This window comes from Platichthys flesus, chromosome 19 (genome assembly GCF_949316205.1).
Source record: "Platichthys flesus chromosome 19, fPlaFle2.1, whole genome shotgun sequence".
Taxonomy (NCBI): domain Eukaryota; kingdom Metazoa; phylum Chordata; class Actinopteri; order Pleuronectiformes; family Pleuronectidae; genus Platichthys; species Platichthys flesus.
The window spans coordinates 12,863,927-12,881,865 of record NC_084963.1 but is presented as its reverse complement, the minus strand read 5'-3'; the positions used below and the strand labels follow the sequence as shown (position 1 = coordinate 12,881,865).

Genomic DNA, 17,939 nt, shown 5'->3' with positions numbered 1-17,939 from the left:
CATGAGTTCAGGCTTCGGGGGCTGCATTTCTGGACATGTCTCACTCACCTCCAGCAATTACACCGCTTGTATTTTCTTTTTCACACTGTGCGAGACACTTGCACTTTCCTTCGAGGCATCAAAAGCAACACCTTTCCCATATGCCCTTGCTTTCCTCCCTCCTTCCCAGGGCAAAGTCAGGAAATGAGCCTACGCCTTAACAAGCGGCGTTAACCGGCCAGCCGAGCCTCAGACAGGCGGCTGGCTCGCACGGCCTCAAGGTCGTCAGCATGTCTGGCTCCACTCACCTCGCCACATTTGGTTGGGTTTGCCTAGGTCTTAATGATGTTTGTTTTTCCCTCTTTCTTTGCCTGTTGCATCTTACTTTCGGAGCCAAGCGGGCTATTTTCTGTGGGCGAGTAACTTTGATGAGCACAAAGAAAAACATCGGTATTAAAGATGTTTCCTGGTTAGAAAAGTAAACAAAGCTGTATAGAAACAAGAAGCACATGAGTCATAGTTTCCAAACAGCTACCACAGGTGTTCCTTGCGGTTAGTCTGTACAACACTGCTCCGTTCATTCGCCGTGCACTGATACGGTCTCCCAGAGTTTTATCTGCCATCTGATTGGTTTTCAGACTGATCCTTCGCAGGCGTTTTTTTCTGGTCCTGGAGCACGACGAGTCCCACAGACCTCCGTGCGTGGTCAGCAGCTGCGGCAGAGAGCTCAGTACCACCACATCAGCCGGCTGGATCGTGGACCTAGGCTGAATCACATCACAGTGCGGTCGATGAGGTCAGACAGTGAGCGCTGCAGCTGGCTCTGAGATAAAAACCAAATCCCCAAATGTGTCTGACACCATCTCCTGACTATTTTTATTCAGCGATACTGATATGACCGAATCCTGTGACTCTGATACTCACATGGTTAGCCGAGAGCAGACAACAACGATTATGGCATTGCTGTTGCCCCAACAACAACCAAATGTACTGTGTTACCATGCTACACACAGCCGACCCGACAATCAGGCTTTATGCTTCAAATAACATCAGAACGTAGAGGTTAATGCTTTTCAAAACCATTGTGCCGAAAATGAAAACAAGGCCTACTGAAGGATCAGAGGTGCATAATAGGAAACATGTGGCGCATTAATAACAACACAAAGATTATTGTAATCCAAGAAAGAAAAAAACATACCCACAAATATTTTATAAATGGTGTTTATTCTCAAGGAATCCGCCTACAGAGGAAATTCATTCTTTAAATGTGTTTGGCTTTTTTTGTCAATCCACCTCCTTCAACTAAACTCTACATTTGAAATTGATTTGAAACACATTGGCGGGTTCTTGTGAGATCATTTTTCGTGTTCATTGGATTTGTCTGTCAGTGACGTGGTGTGGAGTGCAGAAATGTTTGCACGCTTTGCCGTAAAAAGTATGTAATAGTTTGGAGCTGGCTTGTTCCCACAGTAAATGCTGAATGGTCTGTAGAGCTTCTGTAGTCTTGATGACCTCTCACTCACACGTCCATACAGTGGATCCATGTGCAGTAGTTTCTCATAATTCCTCAGGAGAAATTTGGGATTCTTGCCCCAGGACACTTCGGCATGCAGAATGGGGAGACTGAGATTTAACGGAACCTTCTGCTTAGTGCACGACCCGCTCTATCTCCAAATTCCCAAAACATGCAGATTGGGGTTACTCTAGGTTCATTTGGAAATGGGTGTGAGTGTGAATGGTTGTTTGTTTCTGTATGTAGGTCTTGGGACACCTTGGTGACCTCCTTCCGCTCAATGTCAACTGGGATTGGCTCCTCTCCTCAAGGGATAAGCGATGCCTGAATAATAGTGTTACTCAATAGTTTAATTCATTATGATAAAAATATGATATATATTCATTATGTTATGTCAATCATGCTCATTTTAGACCACTTTTGTCTCTTGGTACACAAATAGTACACATTTTTTCATCCATTTAATATTTTCTGGCATAATTTAAAGAAATGTTTTACCGGATAATGAATGTGTGGGTAAATGTTTCATGTCAAACAAACTGCAGCTTCTCCGGATCAAAGAAGGTTACAGTTGATAAGATGTTCTTTCATAAAACGACTTACATCAGACGCATAGTATTTGAGGAATGGACACAGACTTATAAAACCGCAGCTGGAGGTGAGCATACGTCTCTCCGCTCCTGCCCTGATCGCCTCATTACTCCGTGGGATGCGATGTGTTACAAGCTCTGCGCCATCTTACCTGATAAAGTTACATAACAGCATCCAGTCAGCAAGTCAGAGGGGTCTAACCCAACACCTCGTAAAATCTGCGGCATCTATCAAATACATCGCCCCGGTCTGGCAGTGAGAAGTCACTCCAAAGCCCAAATTACACTATTAAATGGCCTGAATTTCTGGTGTTAGACAGACTGTATAACTTTGAACTCGAGGCAGGCGCTTAATAAATGGACCCAAATCCTGCAGCATATTCAGACTGAAAACTCTCCTGCCAAATTGGGGTGTCATGGTGGATAAAGCTGTCGACTTCCCTGGAAATGACACAGCGTAGAAGGCTTGAATACAAACGAAACATTAAATGTTATCGATACAAAATGAATTCGAACTTTTACTCTGCAGTTAATGCAATGCAATATAGAAATGCAATATAGAAATGCAAATTTGAGTTGAATGTCATTAGTCTGGGCCTTTGTGTTTTTCTAATCCTTTGAAACCACCTTTGGAAAATTACATTTTTCAGTTTCATTTACCATACTGAATTACTTACCTTCATATCTCTCTGTAAAATCACTCAGTCTCAGTTGTGGGAGCAGTTATATGAACCTGAGCTCCCTTCTTGGAATAACACGACCATTACACGAGAAGATTGATGAAAGGTGCATAGAGGCATTCCCAGAATAGCTTCGATGCGATGGGACGTATCATTTCTAAAAACAACAAAGTGGTTTGAGGCTGACTCAATTTCACAGTAGTTTGCAAGGTTACGTAATACAGGCCCCCGTTCGAAGCCAGGCCTGATGGTTTAGTCATGTATAAACCGTAAGTTCACAGTCGGACCATTTGAATCTGTCCAGCTGTTCCTTGAGTCACTCACACCAGCGCTTTCCTAATGCATGTTTCACCAACACCTCATACTGATGACGGTAAACCATCACTTTGGCTGGACATCGCGTTTTTCAGTTTTTCACACCAACACCCCCGACGCAACCTTTCCCATTATGTGACTTTTCTCTCTTTCCTCTTACTTTGTTTAAGCCAGCAGCCGGCTTTAGTTTCAGGCCACCACATTAGTCCTGATTGAAATATCTCAACACCTACGCAATGGACTGCTGTGAAATTTATCTGGATTCATGATCTGTAGAGGATGATCCCCAATGGCTTCAGTTTGGGTATTCCTTGAGCACAAACATTATGTTTCATGTAAATGTTCCTTCAACGACTGGCTGGATTTCGACTAAATTTGAACTAGTATTTAAACCAAACCCGACTCAGTCTTAGCTGTCAACCTTTTTGTCATAGCATCAAATAACTAAAATAAAATCGCACTTAACGGAAAAAATATACATCTGCCCATATGAAAACAAACCTAAAAACCTTACAAATTTAGTGTGTGACTTTTTAGATTTCAAAATGTCCCACCTGCTAACATGGAGGGGGACGCATTTTTGACTGGTACTTCAACCAGCCACCAGGGGGGCAATTCAGGTATTTTGGATTTCCTATACCTGCGAAACTAACTTCCCATCAGCTTCAACTGCATTGTGCCAATTAGCAAATGTTAGCCTGTTAAAATGCTAAACTGGCTAACTTTACCTGTTACTCAGGCACGTTAGCATTGCAGCCTGACAGAGCTACTAGCATGGCTTTAGACACATCGCCCTGTTTTGTACAATGTGCTCTCCAACCACTGCGGAACAAAATGTGCTCATAGTTTTTTTCCGAAGGACCAAGTTTTAAGCTGGGGTGAAAAGCTGGCTGACTCACCCACTGACGGGGGAAGGCAGTTGATGATCGTCAAATGTCGGATAATGTGCGTTTATTTTTAGAAAATGTGTGATGAGTGAATTAACGCGGCTTGAGCAAGAAATTCAACCTCCGGCTTCTTTCTCACCTCTGTGCCCTGAATCAAACACAGCTGAAGTTGGTTTGAAAAATTGTGGGAAAGCTGCAGTGTAATGTCCTGTCATTTTAGTTTGTTAATTTCAGTCTCTTTGTATTTTCTGATTCCTGTTTTATTTTGTAGTCCCGCTTTCCTTGTGTGTTGTTTCGTTCTTAACTTCCTGTCTTTGATTGTCATCTCCAGTCCTCATGTGTTTCACCTGTGTGTAATTGCCCCTGCCTTCCTTCTGTGTATTTAAGCCTCTGTTTCCCTTTGTCTCGTGTCGGTTCGTTACTAGTTGTTTCTCTTATTCGTTGCCACACGTCGTGAGATATGGTTTGTCTGTTCCTGCTGTCTCGACCAGCTTCTCCTGCTTTCTTGTTCTCCGTGCGCCTTGTCACCAGTGTTATTTCTTAGTGTTCCTGCTTTGTTTTTGTCTTGCCTAAAGCCTTTTTTTTCATATTAAATACCTTTTTGTTTGTAACCTCTGCATCCTGGGTCCATCTCCTCCCTCCACCCGTAACAACAGTGATTATTGGACACAATCAGCCACTGAACTTCAGAAAGGTAGGGAGGGAGGAGGCTTCTGACGCTATTCAACATCCCCACAAGCTTGAGATCTGTTCCTCTGCTCAGCAACTATTATAAAAACCCACCCATTTCTCCCGAAGTTGAATATATCCCAATTCTTTCATTTGTACAACTTGTTCGTGAAGAGTTCTTTGTAGCAAAACATGAGTCCGACAATCTTCGGCAAGTGTGGACAGAGCTCGCCTACACAATGGTGAGCGGCCTGTGCGGGAGGAACAGAGCTGCATTGTGCTTCTTTGAGTCGTATTCCAGGTGCTCTCATTAATCCTTCATACTTCTGGCACTTTGAGACCGCGAGCACGTCTGGGCCGGAGAGGTCCGACGCATGCGGTGGGAAACGGCACATGCAGTGGGAGGGCAAACTGGGTCATTTGTTCAGACGCGGTGCAATCCACATCCGCGTCTGCGCTCCGCTCCGCCAGCATGACTGGCTGCACCGAGAGGAGGAGAGAGAGAGGACGGCACATGGAAGCAATTAATGCCTCTTCCTGGTTCTGTAATTTGGCCCAGCAGATACAAGATGACAAGCACGTGTTTGAGCGCATAACAAGAAAACAAAGACTCCCCACTCTCACACACACGGGAGGTAGTTTCTCTCCGTCTCAGCACCGCACCTTGTCAGATATGAGGCTCATTATGGAATTTGCCACGGCGTTCTCAAGAGTGACAGAGTATGAAAGATGCAAGGATCTGCCGGGAAAGTGTTTCCGGTGGGGCGTTCGTCGTGTAGCGAGTGTCAAATCACATCAAAGGAGACACCGTGGTCTCCCCCTGCAAACTCTATTTATTGAAGCTGATTTAAATATTTACCATCAATCATCCTAAGATGCAATAAGTTCATACATGCGATTGCTTCCACACTCAATTACGCAACATTATTCTTTGAGTGTCACACGAATTGTGAAATCATTGCCTTCTGTCGTAATGATAGGTGGTTCGGGGGGGGGGGGGGGGGGGGCACATGTGGTAAAGTGAGGTTACTTGAGACGGAGGCCCAAAGAAGTGACCCTGTTTCTGAGTGTTACGCCGCAGACAACGTGCCAGGTTCACTGAATTCCTTTGTTACATTCAACCCTCTTTGAAACTGGACTCTCTCTTTCCTGTCTCGCACTATAGGAGTCGGGAGATAATGCATTTCCCAGAGCGGCAGATGTCCGATCTCCAAAGTGCAGGCCAGAAAATGAATAGATTTCTTCCACAGTCGGTCTTTGCCTTCGACTGTTACAAGGGACGAGGCATGAGGATTTTCTTTTTCCTTTTTCTTTTCTTTCGTTACAACAAATACCAAGAATCAGGCTTATCACCCTGTTTCCAGCCGTATCTGAAAGGTCTGTGGAAAATCACATCTGGCGTTAAAGACTGTAACTGTCCTTCTTTCGGGGAGGATATAACAGATGAGAGGATCTTCACACAGTCCGCTGCTATGAAGAATTTACCAAGGTTCACAGCAGCGGGGGATAACACTCTGTGAGAGCGTGGTGATTTACAACAGCCTCTCCCACCTGTGACCTGTGTTTGCCCCAAGCTGAGGGTTAATGGCTGGTAGGGGCACGTGAGGAATGGGGGTTGAATCGGGATAAAGCCAAAATGCAATGTTTGTAAGATAATCCAAGTTATTGAAAACTTAGATTTTCTATTGATCATGGTTTAAATTTAACTCACTTACAATTAACAGATGTGGTAAAAGCGATAATGCACCAAGCTCATCCAACAAGGTGAGCAACAGCTAGAGACATAAAGTTACTGAAATATAAGACAATGGAAGTTGGTGAACATGTCAAGCAGCCTAATCCACTTTTGAAAGACATTTTTGTTGGATGAGGACAATCAGGATCATATCACAGGATTCTATTGGTGAATGTAGGTTGTTCAATAAAACAGCATTTACACTTTAACTTGCTAATTTCCTTCTGTCGTACCGATTAGCGTTTTATCAAAGTCTTTGTTTTCAAATGTTTCCTTACCTCTGCCAAAGAGCTTATGTTTTTTGTTTAATAAACAAACCAAACCACAAATATAAAAGCACGGTAGGTCTAAGCGGAACCAGTGAAGCCATGTGTCAACCTTGATTGGTGTTTAAACACGACAGCTTGGTTCATCCATTGCTCATCTATATCTTGCTTAAACATTTTGCTGAGCTAAATGTTGATATCACCAAAATAGCGGTCAAAAGTCTAAAAACAAATGATATGTTGGAAGTCAACCATTTCAGCGAGACTTAAACTGCAACGTTGCGAAACGAAAATAGATCAAACCTCGTTCAAAGATGATGAACGCACATTTCCTAATCACGTGAAATCATTTGTCATTACATCGTCTGAAAGACTGTTGCCAAAATATGTACGAGCCATATGGTTGCACGCATGTGAGCATGGAACATGTGGTCGTCTGTGAATGGAAACCAGGTGGTTTTGTGCTGTGCCAAGGCGGCCTTGTTGTTGCATCGTCAGCTCGGTGTTGTCTAGGAGTAGCTTAACAAGCTCAGCAGGACCCCTCACATCAAACACCCCGCTAATGGCTGATAAACTCATTGGGCTCGGCCAGGCCGGACGACAAATGGGACACGCTTACATCCGAAGCAGCAAAGCATGAAAGGAACACCAAAAAACTCGGTGTGCTTCTCATACCCGCCGCTCCAAATGCCGGCCAGCTATTTTCATGAGATGTTAAGAGGAAACGGGTTTTCTGGTTTTACGGGAAAGCCATAAAATGTCAAAATCCTTGAGTGGTCTAGGCAGCAGCTAGTTTAAAAAAAAGAGAGAAAAGGAAGACTTGTGTGAGGTGGGGAATGACAAAGACAGATGGGTAGAGACAGGGTGCTGTGATGTCATAGCATGTCTGCAAGACCTCAGTCAGACAAGAGGGCGCGTCGTCCCTGGTGGAGGTAAAAAAACACACACCACAGAAAGACCTTTATTATTATTCGCGTCATCTGGAAAGGGTATTAATTCTAAACCGATGCTGTGTTTCACGTGTATGTTGTTAACAACACGTTAGGTTGTAAACATATTTCCCTTTTCTGTTTCCTATGACTACCTGCAAACCATGCCCAGACAACCAGAGCCCGAAAGCGATATATACAGTCCACATACAGTCTGGATTACTGGGCCGAGCTTACTTCAGCAGATCTTTGTGCTTTGCTGGCTGAAAACGCTTCACTTTCCCTGCATTTATCAAGCGAGGTGAACATGTGTGCGACAAACACTGCCAGGAGGAGAGAGAATAAAAGACCCCGAGAGGCACAATAAGGTTTTGAGGAGTGAAGTTTAATGGGATCATGATTGTCTTTGTCGGAGGTCAAATATTTAATTGGTTTATGGGACGGAAAGCACAACCGGAGCTTCTCCTACTGTACAATCACTCGGCCAACTAAAACTCTCTACATTAGATAAACCATCGCGGCGCAGAACCACTCGCAGCGGCTCAGTCTCACAGAGGGTCATTACTTTTGACAAATTACAGACATTTTGCTCTTTCAAAGGTTGAGAGAAAAGGCTACCACATGTTATCTTTCTCATTTTGTCGGCACACATTGCACACTGCTCCCGACCAACTGTTTTCATCTCCGCCTATCAAAGGGATTTATTGATCTAGCCGGATGAAACTCTCCTTCTCTTTTCTTGTATCGGGGCAATCTCTTCTCTGTGATGACACTTTAGCTAGTTGAGATCAGCGTTACTCTGTGGGAGGGTAAAAGTGACCTCAGACTGACACTTTGGTGGACATCCATCCGCTCCTCGGGCCCTACGACACGCTTATACTGACAGAAAGGCCGACAGAACGACAGACCGGCAGAGTGCTGCTGGGAAGACACAGGTGCATTTGAACAGAGACAGAGGTACAGACAGACAGGGTCCTATGGTTGCCCCTTGACGAAGAAGGAAGGAGGCAAATTAGTGCGGTAGAGAGGGCGGACTGTGACCTTATTGACCAGACTGTTATAGGTGACATCACAGCGTGCTTGTTGTGGAAGCAGCCAGTCGCTTTCCTATGTAGATCCTAAAAAGAGGAAAGAAAAATCTTTTGTTACATTTTGACCTTTCACTAAACCTCTCCTAAGAAATACAATTGTACATAGGCACAGCACTCAGAGGTGCTAGACTGTACTGTATGTAAAGATAGATGACAAAAGCGAGGCCAAAGCACGTGCATCGCCATCTGGTGGGTGGCTGCAGAACAGGTCATTAGGCCCTCTATTGTGAGCAGGTCGGGACTAAAGAACATGTCGAATAAATCCTTCTCACAGATGCTTTTTGTCTTTTTATAAAGTTCCTATCATACTCATGTATTTTCTTGTGTTCCTTTTTCTGGCAATGATGGTATAAAAACTAAGTGAAACGTCGTGATTGTTTCCAAATGATGTCACCGGTGCAGGATGGCAGCTTTCCTACGCTGGATATTTTGGCTTAACTTCTGGATAGCGTAAGTGGAGACATTTAATCAACCTTAATATATATTCAGGATATGATGTAAGCGCTATAGGCTGAGCAGAAACATGCATGTTGGGGGCAACATTAACGTGCTTGTGGAGTGAGACTCCCAATGCAGAAGAAAAACCTGGAAGCTACAATCATTTCTTAAACAACATGCCAGGTGAGTCCATTATCCGCTTCCTGTGAGACATCCATGGTAACAGAGAAGTACTTCCAAGGCCAGGAAACACCTCATTAATCGTTAACTAACTTCATTATATATGTTCCGTTTACGACTAATACATCCACTGGTTCTCGGTGTGTGGGAGATGGTCAGGGACGCAATTAGAGCTTAAACTAATTTTAGCACCGCTGTAGGTTACCCTCCAGCAAAGACAGCAAATACATCGGCCAAGATTCAGGTACGTTAAAACAAAACAAACAAGTAGTAAAGCAGACAATTTTTATTATAGGACCACCTAGCTCCGCTGTATACTGCAATACAAGAACATCTGCTCCACATCTGACCATAAACTGGTGATGCTGCCTGGGTGTTTTGAACTTTTTGCCTCTAAAATGTAGCTTTAGTGTCAGTTCCATTTTTGTTAGACTGTCTTTTCTCATGAGTGTTGTAAATTATCTTATCTTGCCGATGAACGTTACAGATGGCATCTATCACACTGTCTATCCTGGGAAAGGGTTAAGGGCAGAGGATGCTGCACCTTAATAAGCCCCATGAGGCAAATTGGGATTTGTGAATATGAGCTAATATACAATTCCATTGATTGCTTGACTCACATTTAAAGTAATTCAAATAGAGCAAACTCTACCAGCTGTAATGAATTTGCTTCGGGTAATGTATTAATAAACGCAACACGAGTCTATCTTTGTGTTAACATGTCTCACCCGACTCCAAGTGTGAGCAGGTGTGAAGCCAGCAGCGAGGGAACGAGGATGAGGAGAACATCCGAGGAGAAGAGTCCTCTCTTCATCACCTCTGTCTTCCTAACACTGAGGGAGCTCGGCTGCTTCGGGTGCTGAAACACAAACTCTCTGAAGAGAGAGCGAGAGAGAGAGAGGGAGAGGAGAGGAGAGAGAGGACGACAAGGAGCCACAGATAAGAGGTGTGGGGAAAGGGAAGATAGAAAGAGGAGAAAAAAATAAACAGAGATAATGAGAACACAAGAGAGAGGAGTAGGAATGTGAGCGAGGGAGCAGAGTTCTCGGAGCCGGGGATCATTAAGAAGCACTACCTGTCAAAGAGATTAAAAGATCTAGTGTGGCAGAGTAAATAAAAAGGAGGATGATTCATGTGTTTCTCAAAAATCAAAGGTAAAAAGAAACCTCATTGGAATGTGCTGTCAAACTGATCAATGAATTCACAGTTTTTAATGTTTTGCAAATAAAACAGAGCGGATTTTTCAACTAACTTTTTAACAAATGATACATACTATCACAACATGTTTATTTGTGAGTTCCAGAGGTGCTATGTGGATTTTGAACCCTGGACAGAGCCATTCTAAACCCCTTCCCTCTTCTTTTCAGTCTTTATGCGAAGCTAAGCAACTTCTTTCTGGCTCAAAACCACCAGAGTAGTATTGATCTTCTCGTCTATCTCTTGGCAAGAGAGACATTTTCATTTTAAACCATTACACATCTTTGGGAGCACTCTTACAATGCATGGGACATCGTGAATACAAGACAAAATGTAATTATTGACTTTGACGGAGCTGGTCTTACTTTGGTGGCATATTTTCAGGTCTACTGGACCAATCCCACACCCAGTCTGTGTCCACCCGCCGCTCAACGTCCTCCTGCAACACACGTAAAGGATGAGTGGATGTGCATGAGACGAAATAGAGTGATATATGGAAGATGGAGACTGTGATGTGACTGGTCGAGCATGTGTATCAATCTTTATATAGAGTCTGTTTGTTGAGTACCGGAGTAAATGTGCATGGCTGATGCTTTCATTTACTTTCATCTTGAGTTTGAATATATTTCTCAGAAACCTTTAGGGGAAATCTCTAAATACCATTTAGCAAGAAGCATCTGCACAAACACAGTTACGACACAATAATAAGAAAAAAACACACTTGTTGGACCGTCCCTAAGATGTGAGTGGACACTTGAACGCATCAACTATGAGTCTTTCATTTTCTGTTGAATAAATACATCCCTTCATGAATTCAAATAAATGTTCCATAATATAGATTATAGATTTCCAGACAGCCTCATGTCTCATGAGAAGGTTGATTTTAAACGGTGCTGGAATAAATAGTACGAATTGGTTGGGTGTGCAGCAGGTAATCGGAATAAACACATTCAGTAATACTGTGCAGGAATAATTTGTAGATTACAAAAAGGAGGGTGGTGTTGGGATGACGTGTGAGAAGAAGAATACCTGTATGGTGACACAGTCACTGTCCTGATCACTGCTGGGTCTCGGGGAACCAGTGGACCGTGGAGATCCCACCTGCGGAGGACTGTGGAACAAACAGGCCTTTACAATCTGGACACACACTGCAACCGAATGAATCCACATTACTATCACAGCAAACAATAACAGGGAAAATAAACACACATTGTGAAAACAAAACTCCACTGAGTACAGCCCCCCCCCCCCCCCCCCCAAACCAAACCCAAAGCATCCACACCGACCTGTCTTTGCTCCTCTCACACTCCAGCTGCGCCTCCAGAAGGATCCTCTCCAGCTCCCCATGCAGGGCGGAGGAGATGCTGTCCTGCGGCCCTGTCAGACTCTCCCTGCTGCTCACGGCTGCGATCAGCTCCTCCAGCTCGACCCAGGAGCCTGACGAGCAAACGACACGAGCAGCAGAGTCTGTGATGACACAACAAGCAGGGGAGGCAGGAGCCAGCGGGACTCCGTACACATACATTCAACTGACGAGCGAGCTGTGATTGTGCGAGGGAAGCAAACACATTTATGCATTTTAAACAAGTGTATTTACATTTTGATTGAGCGTGCGATATTTGTTTTTGTTCTAATCACAGGACACACTGCTGAGAGTAGATCTGTCACTGCAATCAAACTATCACAAAATGCTTTAAATGCTTTAAAATCCAATCTGCTGAAGAAATAAAACATTAGTATCTGAGAAAATGCTAATAATCCCTTCCAGATTGTAATAACATTTTATGAACTTTTCAAGTGTGATAAACCTAGCATAGTTTTTTATATGAAAAATATTCTTTTTGATGATTCGACCTGCAATAAATTGTCTGTGCATGAATGATTGTTGTATCCTGTATTTTGAGTTCCTATTCATTAAAAAAAAGAAGAATAAGCAGAACTATTTAAAAAAATGCAGTTTCCATTGCCAAATTAAGAAATAAGCCTTCTTATAAATGTTGTATCTTCGTTGTGGAGTAGACAGGTTTGTGTTGTGCGCTGGCATATGGTGAGTCATAGGTCAAGCAGCACCACCAGCGATGTCCTGACATGACACCAGACCGGGGACATGTTGAATTCCTGGATGGAAATGCAGCTGGACAGTGACATCACACACACACACAAACACACATGTATAAAAACATGTGTATGTACCATACAGAGAAGAGACAGAGACCAAGTGTCTGTTCCCTCTCTTATCGATGACTCCTGAAAACACAGACCGCAAATGAATGAATGGACACATGAATGGAGGGTCATTGGGTGCATGGGCAGGAAGAGATTTACACATGCACACACATGCATGCTGGTGTGTATGGCGTGCCCACACTCAGCAGCCAAACAGTGGAGCAGGGCTAACTCGGGCTGACAGCATGCCTGCTTATGTAAGATGTTATTTCTGTTAAGAGATTAGCCATTCACCCTCTGCTCTGCTCCCCTTGTTTCTCCCTCGTCACGCCGCCTGTATCCCTATCTGACACATTTACAAAACATCAACACCTCATCTGTATATCCTTCCCCTCTCGTCTGATCTCTCTAATCTTCATGTCATAACTGGGTTTAGGACACCGTGCGAGCGTCACCAGCAGTTTGCAGAAAGAGGTGGAATCAGTGGGGACGGGGATGGAGAGAAGAGGGGACAAAGGGTGAGGAGGGGAGGTTGGATGAGGCAGATTTGGGGGGGGGGGGACTCTGCCATTGCCCTAGTTGTGTTCCCACAGAGGGGAGGTATGACATAACAACTGCCTCGCCGCCTGACTTATCTGGCTGGCAACGCTCTGCGGCGCTAAATCAGTTTCTGTGCGATGCAATCCCCCGTACGCACATTCATCTGTGCCACTCTGCCAAATCAGCTTTATATAATGTGGACAAGAGCTGGATGTTAAAAGACTCAATGAGCTGTTGCGCTACAGATTAATGTTTGTTATGAATGCCCGTTCCCACTTTAGGGACTGCACACAAGTGATCAGGCTGTGAGGTTATTGTGTGTTTTCTCTATGTTGAAGGGAGGGAAGAGACGACAGGAGGGCCTTTAGATTTTAACTACCTCATATTTTTATATATTCTTTTTCGTTGTCTCTCAAGATGTAACATTAAAAAAAAATTTCAACCACATCAAAAGAGAAATGTCTTTTGTGTGCACCATGTACCATAAAGATGAGTTTATTCTGCACGTGGTCAAGTTAAATGTATCCTAAACAATTTAAGTACGGCATGATATATATGTTATAAATCGTACCTCCAATATATATGATAAAGTGCATGGTCATCACAAACCAACATGTTCTGCTGTTTGAAGCAATAATATGACGGTGCCTTGATCCGTTTTAATGCACATTTTACATTTTACACTTTTAAAAACCTGAGGTGGAAAAGATGCGCGTGGACCAAAAATAAAATGTGACCAAACAACAGAGAGACAAACGACAAAGGTTTTCCATATTCTTTTCCTGGAATTCGATTAAAATTTGAACTTAATTCCGATGGAAACCTGAGTTTTGGTAATAAGGTCATTCAGAGGCCTGCTGGAAAACTGTGGAAATGACCCACATTTGCCAATTTTCCCAGTAATGTGCAGTTTGGGCTGTTCAGAAAATTATGTTCCATTAATATATTAAGCCTGAAACTGGGATTAGGAACCTATAGGGACAGGTTTTTATATATTAAAATAGTCCAGTATTGATAGAACTGGAATAGATAACCCTGTGCTGATTTGTAAAACTCTAAATTTGAAGTCTAACTCCCTTGGTTATCCTCACACAGTTCCTCAGTGAGTGTCCCCCCCCTCACATTGCTCCACATGTTAGGCCCAGCATCCTCTGTGCACACACATGCACGGTGGAGCTATAAGCTTCAGGAAATCTCCACAGCCTAATTGGTTTATAGAGATACAAACAGGTGAGTCAGGGAATCCGTTTACACAATGACGGTGTCAGTGGCAACAACAATGGCAAAAAGGAAACTGCCTCTTCCCTCTTCTTCTTCTTCTTCTTCCTCATCTTTCTCTCTGTAACATCCTGTCACACTTTCCTCTCAGCCCTGAAACTGAAACTGGGAGAGGCGTGCGTGCAGCTGTGGGTGAACACCTTCCCATCACACCTGGAAACACACTGATCCATAGGGTCAAAGCTGCCGTTGTTTGTTGACATTTGCACTCTGAAATTAGACTTTGAATCTGTGTGCGCGCACACAACCAGGCAGCTTTAACCACCCTCCCTGTTCACTACACGTGAGGATGCCCTGCGTCCTAAAGAGACCTAATAACTGACTGAATAAACAGCAAAACAAAGAGCCGGTCCGTGTACCAGCACCACCACCACTCACCGTAGAGTCCGTCCTCGGGTGTCTGTGAGCCGGACAGAGACATGTTGGATGGCCGGGGGCTGTGCGGGGCTGGAGGCGGAGCGCGCAGAGATGCTGACACTGACCGAGGAGGACGAGCAGGTGCTGGACGAGCTCACTGTGCCAGTGAGGAGCTTTTTCTCTCAATCACTCACTGGGTTTGTTGTGAAGCCTAAAAACGGACACCGACGCTGCGTTAATCCCCCCCCCCCCCTCCTCTCCTCTCATCCATCCATTCATTCCTCCTCCCCTCCCGCCCCTCTCCCGCGTGTCGGCAGCAGGGAAGAGGTAAACAACACGAGCTCAGCAGGTGAGACCGAGACAAACTTGTTTCCCAAAAAGTTTCCCCTGTTTTTCACAAATAGAATTCTGAAATATTAATTAAGAACTTAAAAAATGTATTTTGTACATCATTATTATTGTAAAAAATAACGATAGTGTACAATGTTGTAACTGTACAATTTGTAATGTTTATTTACAATACGGTGATTTCAAATCTTTACATATTGCAATGAAGTCTTTGCACAGTATTGTAATTTACAACATTTACATATTGTGAATCACAATATCTATGGCGTCCTAAAGAGACCTAATAACTGACTGAATAAACAGCAAAACAAAGAGCCGGTCCGTGTACCAGCACCACCACCACTCACCGTAGAGTCCGTCCTCGGGTGTCTGTGAGCCGGACAGAGACATGTTGGATGGCCGGGGGCTGTGCGGGGCTGGAGGCGGAGCGCGCAGAGATGCTGACACTGACCGAGGAGGACGAGCAGGTGCTGGACGAGCTCACTGTGCCAGTGAGGAGCTTTTTCTCTCAATCACTCACTGGGTTTGTTGTGAAGCCTAAAAACGGACACCGACGCTGCGTTAATCCCCCCCCCCCCCTCCTCTCCTCTCATCCATCCATTCATTCCTCCTCCCCTCCCGCCCCTCTCCCGCGTGTCGGCAGCAGGGAAGAGGTAAACAACACGAGCTCAGCAGGTGAGACCGAGACAAACTTGTTTCCCAAAAAGTTTCCCCTGTTTTTCACAAATAGAATTCTGAAATATTAATTAAGAACTTAAAAAATGTATTTTGTACATCATTATTATTGTAAAAAATAACGATAGTGTACAATGTTGTAACTGTACAATTTGTAATGTTTATTTACAATACGGTGATTTCAAATCTTTACATATTGCAATGAAGTCTTTGCACAGTATTGTAATTTACAACATTTACATATTGTGAATCACAATATCTATGGCGTTTACGTATAACTTTTAGCTAATCAGTAGTGTTTTATTACAATTTTTAGAACAGTCTTACAACATGCATTATACAAGAAGTCACACAATCACCACTGTACATAAGACAACATCTTCGCACCTCACTGTTGATGTCACATTATTTATTTGAGAGGTTAAGTTAGTTAGTTACAAAAGACGTGCCGTGATACAAACAGACCAACACCTATCCCAGTACACATCATTAAACAATAAGAACCGCAACAGTCACAATTAAGGACATGTCATGAACATGAAACACTGACTGACAGTAGAGAGCTGGATTAGTGGTGGCATGTCTTACATAGTGCTGCTTTGGCTGCAGGTACCAGGCTATTTCTGATGGGGGCAGCTGTTGCACCTTACTGACCTGTATCAGTGTCCTGATGGCATTATGTTTAAGTGAGTGAGGGATGTCTTGGGCCATTTGAGGTTCTAATGCGGGTAATGGCCTTGGAATTGAGTTCATAGAGGTTGGCTGGGGGGAGACTTATTAGCTTGGCAGCGGTACAAGTTATGCGTGTTTGTTTTTGTCCGGTTTGTGAGATCGTGTTGAAGAAACAGGCGGAGTGGAAAGACAGGACGGGCTGGATGATAATGTGATAGATCCGTTGTGTGTGCAGATGACGGTCAGAGACGTTGGCTCGTTGTTATCGTGTGGGGCTCATGGTCTGCTGGAGGACGACAGAAACACCACTCAGAAGCTATTAGCCTCCGAAGACACAAATCAAATAACTTCCCTTTCCTCGTTTACAACACTGCCCCTGAACATATCAAACTGTTGATGTGTTATAATATATCATGCAATTGCTGATCACATGTTCAAATATGGACTTTTTTTAGCGGGATACTTTTATCATATGTTTAGATGGCGTTTACCATCACAGTCTCAACATTTAAAAAGTTCTGAATAACATTTTATATCAAATTGTATGGTGTGTAAAAAACGACTTATTTTGTAAGTTTACTATTGGAAAAGCAAACATTGGTGTAGCACAGAACAGCCAGTTTCCATACAAGAACGTTTTTAAAGATCATACCATAAATGTCTGAGCTTTAATGTATGTATATTGGCAATATTACTAAAATATATGATTTTCCATCTTTAAATTATTATTATTATTGTTATTAATTACATTTATCTTTAATGAGAGATTCCATTAACAAATGTGATAAATTACCTAAAAAGTCAAAAACCCTGACAGCCTCGAGCTTTGCTTCAGTTTTCATAACAGCAGTTGATAGAATCCAAAAATAATAATTATATTGTAATTATATTTATCTCCTCTGATCCTACACACAGTCAGTGTGATAATTAAATTTCATAACAACCTGCCAGTTAGATTAAAGTTTTCTTCTGGAATATTCTGAACGGCTGAACTAAAGGAGAGGTTGGATTAATCGCTTCGCTGTGTACCTATGACCACAGCTAATTTCACAGGGGACCATTTATCTTTTAACTTGAAGAATCATATCTCAAATTGTTTGTCAAGGCTAATTTTGACCTGATAGTGTTTTCTCAGGAAAGGTCAAGTGTCAAAAACACCCCCACAAAATGTATCCAGATAATGAATGTCCACATAATAGTAAACATATTATAAACTGCTCAACCGGTGGTGAATGGAAAGACCAAACCACACTGGGTATCCTTTGTTGTCTGCAGCAGTTTTAACACTGTGATTTTATGGGTGAAAGTACCATGAGAACGATAGATAGTCAGAAAGGTTAAATGATGTGTCGTTATACATGTACACATATTTCATGCCTCGACATATCAGGTTGCATAGTAACCTATAATGATAGGGTTAGTGTCAACAGGAAA

The 17,939-nt window shown here is 43.2% G+C and overlaps 1 protein-coding gene across 1 annotated transcript; it reads right to left on the bottom strand.

Moving 5' to 3' along the window:
- Positions 1 to 7,927: 7,927 nt before the first annotated feature.
- Positions 7,928 to 15,018, bottom strand: zgc:73226 (uncharacterized protein LOC402792 homolog). Its single transcript, XM_062412331.1, has 6 exons — positions 14,832 to 15,018; positions 11,756 to 11,906; positions 11,499 to 11,580; positions 10,835 to 10,908; positions 10,001 to 10,147; positions 7,928 to 8,681 (listed from the first exon to the last, which is right to left on the bottom strand). Exons 1-6 carry the CDS (start codon positions 14,872 to 14,874, stop codon positions 8,633 to 8,635), a joined length of 546 nt encoding a protein of 181 aa, XP_062268315.1. The 5' UTR covers positions 14,875 to 15,018; the 3' UTR covers positions 7,928 to 8,632.
- Between the last annotated feature and the right edge of the window lie 2,921 nt (positions 15,019 to 17,939).

Bases quoted from the DNA above. Each gene is read 5' to 3' on its own strand.
- zgc:73226 (XM_062412331.1), bottom strand. From the start codon at position 14,874: ATGTCTCTGTCCGGCTCACAGACACCCGAGGACGGACTCTACG. The intron at 11,581-11,755 runs GTCGGTGTGGAT...TTTGTTCCACAG, and splicing joins TGTGAGAGGAGCAAAGACAG to TCCTCCGCAGGTGGGATCTC. The intron at 8,682-10,000 runs GTGAGACATGTT...TCCTCTTTTTAG, and splicing joins CTGCTCACACTTGGAGTCGG to GATCTACATAGGAAAGCGAC.